Genomic DNA, 11,012 nt, shown 5'->3' with positions numbered 1-11,012 from the left:
GTGGTTTTGTGGGGGAGGGGGAGGGGGAGGGAGAGGGGGGAGGGTTGCTTGAAGTCTGGTTTGGCTTGGCATTCTTGCTGTGTCCATAATGGCACATAAAGTCATAATCAATCCTGCAATTGAGGAAGCCAAGGGTTTTAGATCTATAATTTGTAAAGCAATCCAAGTTTTGAAGAGGCACAAAATTTTGTTAGAATAACTTGCCCTGTTGGAGAAATTCTATGTATATAAAGAGCTATTGCTTCAATATGAGGAAAGCAAATCAAAGAACTCGGAAATTTTGACTTAAATTTCTTTAGGAAAGTCACGGATTTTGGGTTCTTTGGGTTTCTTGGTTTTTCTCTTTCCCCCAGTAAGGTTATTTGATCAAGGAAATACCAGTAACAAGTGTTGCAGTGCAAGGATGCAATGGAGGAGTTCATCAAGCTAACTTAGTTGCAAGGATACAATTGTTGGCCAGAAGTTGGAAGCATATAGCATAATTTCATTGAGAGAAGACTGAATTGAGAGGGATCTAAATTTTCTATGATTATTTTTTGTGTTGAGAATTATAAATAGGTCCTGTGCATAAAAAAACATGATGGCCCCTGGGGTCCCAATATATGTAGCTTAAAGTGATTTACATTCTTCTTGATGATGATGATGCTGATGAAAGGGAAAAAAAGGTTTATACCGCTCTTGTTTTCACTATTGTTTTGCTGCTTTCTTTTTTTTTTCCCCTTTTTTCTGGGGGGCAGGGGAGGGAGATTGCTGCTCTCCTCTCAGTCTAGAGATCCATATGGACCATTTATTTTTCATCATGTCCGTGTCTTGAATCTAAGAGGTTTATGTCAAGTGAACTCAACAAAGCCTCAAGTAAAATGTTTGTAGTCACAAGTGAGATTACAGCTCTTTCACACAATCTTTGAGTGGTGGAAGATCTTGTAATTTTATTTTTTTGTTGATTCGAGAGCAAATCTTGAACCTTTCAACCATTAGGTTGTATACACAATCAACAAACCATTTAGGCATCGAAGAGGCTTGTTTGTAATTTCATTGATTATGGTTCGGATAAGCTATAAGTTCTAAGGATTTTCAGCGTGCATAGCTATGATGGTTTGGTTGGCACTTACATTCAGTGGACTCGTCCAGATTTTTTTATTTATTTATTTTGATCAGTAATATTAATATAAAATAAAATAATACGGGATTAATGTCCAGGCATTCCTAAATGGCACAAACAAAATAAAAAATATTGCTTTACACGTCCACCTTCGGCATTGTCATTAGCGGAGAGTTTAATCACCTAACAAGAAAACCCAATTAGGGAATCAAGAAAACTGATATGAAAGGCAAAGAAAAGTGTTCGTAAGCAACCATAAAGGCTTCTCTGTATAGCAGCTTTAGGAAAACTAGTTTCACTATGTATGATAGAGAATTCCACACTCATCTCAGTAGTCAAGAGTCTCAAGACTACCCCATTCTTTTGCAACCATAACAATCCGAATAAGTACCACAAGCCTGCAATTTTTTGAGTGACCGTGTTCTTTCAAAATATGAAAGACTGAAATTGATTAGAGTTGGTTATCATCCAAGGTCTCCTAGAGGTCGATTTCAATCCTAGGGTGATCTTGTATTGGTGGATCAATACGAACATAGGGTAAAATGGCTTTAAAAAAATAAAAAAAAAAATTAATTAATTAATTAAAAAAAAAATTTATTGAAAACAAAAGGTATATTTTTCCTGTATAGGATGATCTGGATCAGGATCAAATTGGTACCACACAAGACCACCATGCCAATGAGAGGTTTGGGTCTGATTAACTAGTTGGTGAGGCAATAGTTTACCTAGATGATGAATAATAGTAGCTGGTCGAGAGGATGATCAACTGTTGGTGTACGATGTCTTGTATTCCGTTAGAGTTTAATCCAGAAAGTACTGGTGTAGCACCTCGACAGGCACGACGGCGATCCCTACTCTAGCGAGGGTTTCTTTCCCTGTAATGCAAGCAATACTGAGAGGTGTGAAGGACTGTAACCCTATTCTCCATTGATAGTGAGGCAGGATCTCATCTCACCGGAGACGTAGGCAATCTTACCAAACCTCGTAAATCTGTGTGCAATGCTTGTTCTTCCATTATCTTCTGCATCATTTTAAGGTTGCGTTTCTACATCAACTACACCGGGATTCATAAAGAAATCAAATCATCCAAACAAATTTTTTTTTTTTTTTTCCAAATATAGATTTATTGGATGGGAATGACTAAAGATACACCTACAACCGAAATAAAACCAAACATTTTGAGGTTGAAAATGTCGAATCTCGTCTCAGGCAATCATATATTCTTTGGACTTTGCTCCTTGGCTTCGACAAAGTATTTAGTTAATGTTGCTATTCTAGGCTTGAGGGGAGAGAGTATGCTTGATAGAATAATTTCTTAGATGTATTATCGTATTCTCAAAAAAATAAAATAAAATAAAATAAAATAAAAAACCATTATTGGCTCATTCGTCATCGAACACTACGGTGTGATTTAGCCATGACGGGATATATCTATTTACTTTACAAGACCCAATTCTATGTATGTGATGTATAAAATGCATATAAATAGAAGAATAACGAAAAGAGATATTTCTATTTGGCATAAAGCATCTGGGCAATAAGAAGCTACAAACTTTTAAGTATCAAAATTAACATTATAGTGCCAATGGCCTTTACTCTACCATAAAACATAAAAACATAAAAAAGCAAATAAATTTACATCGGACATAAATATAAGTCCCAGTAATCACATATCTCACCTTCAGTACAAATGACTTGAAAACATCAACGCAGGAGAATACTGCTGTAACAATTCTCTGCTACACTAAAAGAGACCTTCACTGCCTCGAGCTATCAACTGAATAAGCTGAGACAGGAAAATTTGAATGATTAACTGATTCTGCTCTTTTTTGGCAAGCAAAAAAGCTGGCTGAGTGCTGAATAATCGAACTTGTATGCTTCGGTTTTATACACAGATAATCACAATGAGGGTCTGCTCATGCCGGATTCGCAAAATCTCTTGCAGCTAATACAAAATAACAAATGCCATAAGTAGAAAAACAAAATGCAATTCAAGTATCCAAGTAGTCAAATGAAGCATGATCTCATAAATTAAAGAAGGTTGCATACAAATCCTATAAACAATGTCACCAAAATACTGTAGGCAAAGACAAGTAGTTGCAGCTATGAGATGCCGTCTTTCGTAATTAGGCAAGCCGATCAATGTAAAAGCTCCTTTACCTCTAGTTTGGTGTTACAAGATTGAATGCTTGCTTGCATTTGTAGAAGAAGGAAGACCAATGGACTACCACTGTGCTACCCTGCTTAGTTTTACCACATCTATATCCTCTCAATGTTACAACCAAAATTAAGTCCCTTTTTATACATTATTAGGGAGGAGAGGGTTGAGCATGCCGCTAGCCGCATGCCCCACAGGGCTGGACATGAGTGCAAGGGGGTCGGGGGTGCCCCCCATTTTCCTTACTATATATAAGCACTTCCTTAGGACATAACATTTTGTGACCACAATGGTTCTGAGCTCCCACAATGTCCCCATGTAATTAGAGTTCCATCTTTTTCTTTTTTTTTTCAATTTGTTTCACACTCGTACATTCTATCACAAATAAATTTGGGATTACATGCATAGTGATTTCTTTAGGTAAATGTTTCATTGGTTTCAAACAATTGCAAGTCACACAATGGGTGGGTTTAGACTTTATCTAGATGTGACATAATTGGTTTGTCTAATAGAACCAATTCCTCCTAATGATGTCAACTTCAAGCTTGCCATGTTAATACAGTTCCACATATCCTAGTTACATTAAGAGAAGCTAAATCAAATCCATATGCATGAATACAAGAAGTGTGCAACTAAAACCAAAGGATCCCATGTACACAAAAACACCAGAAATTTCCAAATGATCATCAGCAATTTCTGTCTCTCATCTCAATTTTTTTCTCAATTTCCAAATCATCATCAGCAATTCCTTGATTTCTGTCTTTATAATTCAATTCCTTGCTGCTGTCATTTGTCTAACCATGAAAACAAAATTGCAGTCTTTGTGTTTTCCATTTCCCCATGAAAGTTGGACTTTACATGCTGTCCTGATCTATTCTCCCCATCTCCCCCCTTCCTCCCTCTTTAAATACTAATGCTGTACCTTCCTGTGTCACACATACCCAGAAAACTGATAAATAGATTTGATGTTGCATTTATCATTTCCCCTTCTTATTTTCAATCAATCACAACAATGTCCACAGACAATGCATAATATAGTGTTCATTGTATTGAACAGTTGAGTAATCCTAACAGTTGCAAAAGGATTCAGACATGGATGAACGAACATAAAGCCGCAATGACTAGAAACTCAATTGTCTCTCCTTTGGTCATTCTTATGTTGCATACTTCGGTCATGTTCACTTCTAAAATTGTTCTATTTCCTCAAGGTTCTATTGTACAAGTTAAAACAATATCACACACACCCACATACACAAAACTAAAATGAAACACACAACCTTTCTAACATTCAAACAACAAAAATCCAATTTCTCATGTCATCATAGTTAAGAATTGCACAACACACATCCCTAGGTTGGGTTCAAATAGGTTCAGTTTTACATACAATATTATTGGGTAACAGAAGTGTTTTGTTGGGAAACAGGATGCGGAAAAAAAATATCCTGATGAGTAGCTATAAGGGGCATAAAATTATGCCAAAAAAGCAATGAATCTTGGGTCAATTTGAAAAAATTAACAAGAAAACACAAAATTTTAATCATCTACTTCAATAGCAATAAATTAAAGCAACAACTCATCCATAAAAAATATATCCATGAGTTTGGGAATTTAAGTTGATAAACAAAAAATAAGAAAAAAACCCTTTTAAGGACTCAAGAAATCCAACCAAGCATGATAACTTCGACAGAAACTTCCTTAGAGATCATAATATCAAAGGATGAAGACTTTAAGAGTGGAAATCTGAACTGAGGTAAGGAGAGACTCACCCTTTGATGAGGCAGGAACGACAACCACATGCATAGTGACATTATTGGGCGGGAGATGCAAGCGAAGGGGGTAAAGTTTGCCATTCAAGATATTGCGAGAACAAACAGTGATACCTTCAAGCCCAGTCTCTTCCTCCAACTTCTGTGTCAATTCATCTACACTACTCCCCTTAAAAATGAAATTAGGACCCTCAATGGCATCTTGAACATCACCTTTGTCATCAGCTATATTGTAATAGATAGACCGACCATCAGGCTTTGGTGGCGTACAGACATAAGAATCAATCGACTGACAAAAAAAATAAAAAAAAAGACAACTTAGAAACATTTCTGAAGCGAAATTGAAAGGAAGATCTGAAATTTTCCAAACCCATAACTAATTACAAACCTCTTGCTTTGATAATTTGGGAGATGTGGGTTCAGAATCTTGTCGAGTAACAACTGGGGTCGGACGAGGAGGGGAATCGACTTTAATCTCAACAATATCAACATCCCAGAGAACCCAATCCTGAGTGGCGGTTCTGTGGGGGACATCGTGAGTAATGGAGTTACGCCAAGGAGGTAGACCTCCATTGGCTCTCAGAAAGTTTCCGTAACGGGTCTTGAGTCTGATCTGAAATCCTTCCCTGATGGGTTCCCATTCCACAGAGGAATCCAACCTCCTGGGCAGAGTCTGAAGAACCTTGCGACCCGTCATCCCAAGTAGGAAGGGGACATTAGAGGCTGTGAGGTATTTGCCGTAGAAGCCCTTTAGACGGATAACATTGGCGTTTTCGATGAACTCCACCGTCCATCTAGCCCTTTTAGAAGATCCATTCCGTTCTTGACAAACCCCTTCTTCGTCTTCCTCCGCGAGTAGATACTTCTCGTGGTGGCTCCGTAGCCGGACGGCCTTCGCGTTGTGGAAGAGTTCCATCGCTCTCTGATATTACACAGTAATCGAAAATCAAAAAATTGAATCCTCCCAATGAGATCCCAATTCAATTGAATTGAATTGGTAATTGAATTGGGTTACCAAATCACAGAACTTTATCTCACAGAAATGGGAAAAGATCGAAGTTGGGAGAGATAACAGATATTAATCTGAGTCGGGCCGACCGTCCAACGACGCGTGTGTGTCTCTCTTTTCCCTTCTCTCTCAGACTCTGACAATCGGATAAACTCGAATCCCAGTGGCGTGGGTCCAGTGTGGGCCCCCAAAACGCGGTTTGGATGTAGTGATATCATCGAAGGTCCTTTGAAAAGTGTGGAGACGTGTTGTGTCGGATAATTTGGAACCGCGGGTACGAAATGGCTCAAAAGGTCAAAAGAGAGACAGAGAGAAATTTGATGATGTCTCAAACCTGAGACACCTGTTTACAGCTGGGTCCAAGGATTTACGGGACGGTACCGGTATCGTATCCGATTCGATATCGATTCGGATCGGACTAGATCAATAGGTATTGATTGGTTTTGTCCCTGCTTTTTAAAAAAATTAATTTTTTTTTACTATTTTACACCAGAAACAATACGGATAATCAATCCAGATCGATCAGGAATTGAGGATCAATCTCAATCAATACCAATCCAATACAATCGATACAAAATCGATACTTGAAACAATGGCTGGGTCTAATAAAAAAGTTCCTTATAGTGAAAAAGAGCACAACTTTTTGAGTTATAATTTATGGGAATTTATAAATTCTTTCTCAACTATAAAATTGGACATGAGAGCTTCTTTTCATTCAACTTTGCGGATGAAACAATTTAATAATATTAAAAATATGAGAAAATGTTGGGTATACCGTCGATATCAAATATACTAATACCCATTATATCTATCTCTCTCTTTCCTTTTTCAGAAATAACCCTCATATCCTTCCTGAATGATATTCCATCATGTGATCCTATTGATGCTATCCACTAGCATACTTGATATCAACAGCATACCTATCCCTCTCCCTAAAAATATATATCTATCATAATTCTAAATGTCGGAACAAAATGGTTAATAAATCTATCCCGATTCCTAATAAAATAGTATTCATTCTCACTGGATCTAAGTCAATCTAAACGGGTATCAAAATGGTATTAGTTTTGATCAATTCCACGATCGTTCCTAAGATTTAGAACCTCGATCCTTAAGCCATGACACAACACCAATCCTATGCCTTCTAAGAACAAGGGTTGTGTCTAGATGTGACTAATGTAGGTATTTAACATCCCTTTGATCTAAGTTGAAATAGATTGATCTACATCTGTATTCTATCGACATCAAGTTAGACTAATAACGTTCTGACTCCCACGACTGAGTTGGGATGTTAATTTATCACTAATTTGAATAATTATGATTAGATCTTAATTTAATCTTGACCCCATCCACGAAGTGGTAGTAGTGGTGGTGGTCTTAATAATATGCTGATGTGAAGACTTAGAACTTCGACACCGTCTTCTTTTCCATTTTTTTTTACACCATGTCACCATTAGATCCGAAGCCGAGAAAACCCTTAAACAAGCCTTTAAAGTACTCCCAACCCTCGAATAACATGCTATCCTCTCTCTTTAATAGTTGGCTAAACTTTCATGGATTAAACTCGTCAGTAACATGTGCTATAAGGTAGTGTAGATCCAAGGACTATGAACCCTTAGACACGCAACTCAAGATGCTCTCAACCCTTGGATCTCTATAGGAATCCTAATCTTGATTATTCACTATAGTGAGTATAGTGGTGTGGTGAGTATCTAAACACGCACCCTAAGGTCAACCATCTAATGTTCACTGCATCGCGGCATTCCTGCAAAAGATGTTTTTACAACTTTTACCCAAGTTTCTACATGGAAAAAAAAAAAAAACACTACCCAACTCCCAAGGAAGACTTGCTAAGAATAAAAATCCAGATCCTCAACATAAAGATGAGAGTAGGAACAACACTAACCATCACAATGATTGTATGATCCTGACCCTCCAAACCGTTGACCATTTTATTTCGTGGACAAGTGCTGGTAACAAACAGGATATGGAGAAGAAAAGAAGGGAACCTAACCTTGCTCGCATAAGATTCATAGTCGGAGATGTCCTTTACCGACTCCGAGCTCGTCAAAGAATGCTTGGAAGACTTGGGGAAAGAGAATTTGGAAGATTTCGCCAAACCCGAAAATGAAAATTTCTTAGCTTTGCTCAACGCCGTCGACAATGGCGAATCTGGTTCGGAATCCAGTAACAGATCGTCCGTCACAGAAGATAAGGTCGATATCTGCGATTGGTAATCGGCGACAGACTCATTATCATCATCATCGCCTTCAGGGTTTTCCACCAATTGCACATACCAAGATACCCAATCTTGTGTAGCCGGAAACTGTAGGACGTCGTGGGTTATGGAGCTTCTCCAAGGCGGCACACCACCATTAGCCCTCAAGAATGTACTCTCCGATGACCTGAGCTTCACCTGATTCCCATTCCTTTGGGGTTCCCACTCCACCGAAGAGTACTCACATTTGGTGGAAGGAAGCGACTGGGTGACTCGCTTCCCTGCTACACCCAGAAGGAAGGGAGCATCGGAGGCGGTGAGGTAACGGCCGTGACTGCTCTTGAATCGCAACAAATGGTTCTTCCCTTCCACGAACTCCACCGTCCACCTCGTTTTCCTTGAGGAAAAGTTGCGGCTTTGTCGAACAGTTTCTCCGTCGTCTTCGGCGAAGAGGTACTTGTCTAGGTGGCTTTTGAGCCTAACAGACTTGCCTTTCTCGAAAAATTCCATCTTTCTATATAAAATGAATGTCGATTCCTGAATTCCCAACTGGGATTTCTTTGAAGATTGGAAATGAAGTGAATATGAACCGAAGATGAAGAGACGGGTTTCTATTTCTCTCACTTCCTAGAAGAAGGGGAGGTGGTTGGAACAAGCAAAATGTAAGCCAAGACGAGAACACTTGAATGGTTGATTCTTCTGCAACTGTTACTGCTATAATGTCTTCGTCGAAGGGCGTTTTGGTGTGTCTTCTCCTGACTTATTAAATCAAAAGTGGAACCTTCTTCCTTTGAAACCGTTTTGAATTGGACAAATCGCCATTGACTCAATCCACACGCTTCGTATCATGGATTCAACTACTGAATAATTTTTTTTTTCTACCAAAAAAATATTTTTTTTATTTGATCAATGTGACCATGGCCACTTTTGCTTGATATTCAACAATTATCAAGGACAAAGTATAGTGGGTAGGATGTTGTCTTTTAGCAGAAAAATAAGAGTAAGAGGTAGTTATCAACATAAGCAAGGGTGTCAATTGATTCGGTTTCAATAGTTGAACTTGGTTTTGATTCGATCTAAAATACAAATATAAAATTAAAGTCAAATCAAGTGGAAACGAGAATAGGAACACATTATAGAAATTTAAATTTAGGATGATTTACATAAACCTCCCCTCACATTTGTTTATATTACATCTTTCTCCTCACATTTGAACTTTGAAGTCTAATCTGTTAACTTGAGGCATATTTTATTTAATCTCCATAATACCCTTCTCAGTTTTACCTAGTTACTTATTTGGTTTGAAAATAGATAATCCGATTCGGTTCAACTATTTTAGTCACGAAACTAAAACTGAACCAAGAAAAGATTATAGCTTTTGAAACTTAAACCAAGATGGTGTACTTCAGTTCAATTTGGTTCGATTTTAAACGATCAGTTTTAATTTCAGTTTACTTAGTGAATGAGGTTTTTATATTTCACAGTGGTTGGACCATTATTTTGTCACCTATTTGGGCACAGGGGCCACGTGATTAGGGAGCATTAAATCTATTTAAAACACAACACTAAGTGTTGGGAGAGGATTCCCTAAAAGGCAGTGTGGCCCCTGTACCAACGTAGGGCTAATAGGAACATTAATAAAAATCATCAATAGAGGTGGGGTTTCCATCTTTCATGAGGGATATGGAGATTATTTCACCCCACTATGTGTTTAGGTGCATCGGCCACCACATTGCCTTTTATGCTTCTTTCTCTTCAACAATTTACCACTATTTAGGATTTTCTTTGTCACAAATCTCAAAAGAGTAATTCTATCCCAAGATTCTTTAAATTCACTAATTCTATTATTGATAAGTAGCATTAGAATAGGGTTGCTACGCTTGTCTCCATAAGGATTAGTTGAGAAGTGCGTAAGCTAGCTCAGACACCTTGGTTAAAAAAAAAAAAATAGCATTAGAATGAATTTAGAGAGGATAAAATTTTTCTTCACCACTTGGTGAATGAATATATTCAGCCACTTTTATATGAACCGCTAGATAAGCATCGGGTGTTATGACACAAACAGATGATGAAGAAAGAGAAGGAAACCCGAGCATGGATTACAAATTAAAGATTCATGGTGGGAGTTGTACTTTTCCAAACTTTTGAGGCCATCAAGGAAAACATGGGAGACTTTGCCAAAGCCGACAATGAAAACTTCTTGGCCTTCCCCGACGCGGTACACCGTCCACCAGGCTGAATTGGTTTTGGAACCATCGAGCTCGTCTAGCACACAGCACACAGCACACAGCACACAGCACACAGCACACAAAACAAGCTCGATATCTGCTACATTGGATCTGCCGTAAGTACGATTACTTGGTTGTAGGAATGAATATCCTAACACTTATCCTTTTTGTTTTTAGATATATCTCATTTCACCCATGGTGGATGATCATTCATAGATGATCGTACAAGCAAAGGATATATTCTTGATATCTGCGATTGATAATTGGTGAAGGACCCATCGACTTTAGAGTTGTCCATCACTTGCACATACCACAACACACACTCGTGTAACCTTGCTCTGAAGGATGTCGTGGGTTATTGAGTTCCACCAAGGCTCCCATTGGTCCTATGGAAGCATTGCTTGTACGAGGGCTTGTCCTAGGGGCTATGATCACTACCATCGAGCACCCCTTTTTTGTTACAAAAAAAAAAAAAAAAGAGTTCCACCACGGCACTGGACCTAAGGGTGTTAATCGGTTCGATTCCAATAT

At 38.3% G+C, this 11,012-nt stretch overlaps 2 protein-coding genes across 2 annotated transcripts; both read right to left on the bottom strand.

The window, feature by feature from the left end:
• Positions 1-2,596: 2,596 nt before the first annotated feature.
• LOC122088195 lies at positions 2,597-6,136 on the bottom strand. The gene is made up of 3 exons (XM_042657376.1): positions 5,415-6,136; positions 5,027-5,315; positions 2,597-3,047 (listed from the first exon to the last, which is right to left on the bottom strand). Exons 1-3 carry the CDS (start codon positions 5,940-5,942, stop codon positions 3,019-3,021), a joined length of 846 nt encoding a protein of 281 aa, XP_042513310.1. The 5' UTR covers positions 5,943-6,136; the 3' UTR covers positions 2,597-3,018.
• Positions 6,137-7,860: 1,724 nt separating this feature from the next.
• Positions 7,861-8,763, bottom strand: LOC122089566. The gene has a single exon (XM_042659298.1). The coding sequence runs from the start codon at positions 8,761-8,763 to the stop codon at positions 7,861-7,863; it is 903 nt and encodes a 300-aa protein (XP_042515232.1).
• Between the last annotated feature and the right edge of the window lie 2,249 nt (positions 8,764-11,012).

This window comes from Macadamia integrifolia, chromosome 9 (genome assembly GCF_013358625.1).
Source record: "Macadamia integrifolia cultivar HAES 741 chromosome 9, SCU_Mint_v3, whole genome shotgun sequence".
Lineage (NCBI taxonomy): Eukaryota > Viridiplantae > Streptophyta > Magnoliopsida > Proteales > Proteaceae > Macadamia > Macadamia integrifolia.
The sequence above is the reverse complement of the archived record's forward strand: the minus strand, read 5'-3'. Positions and strand labels throughout refer to the sequence as shown.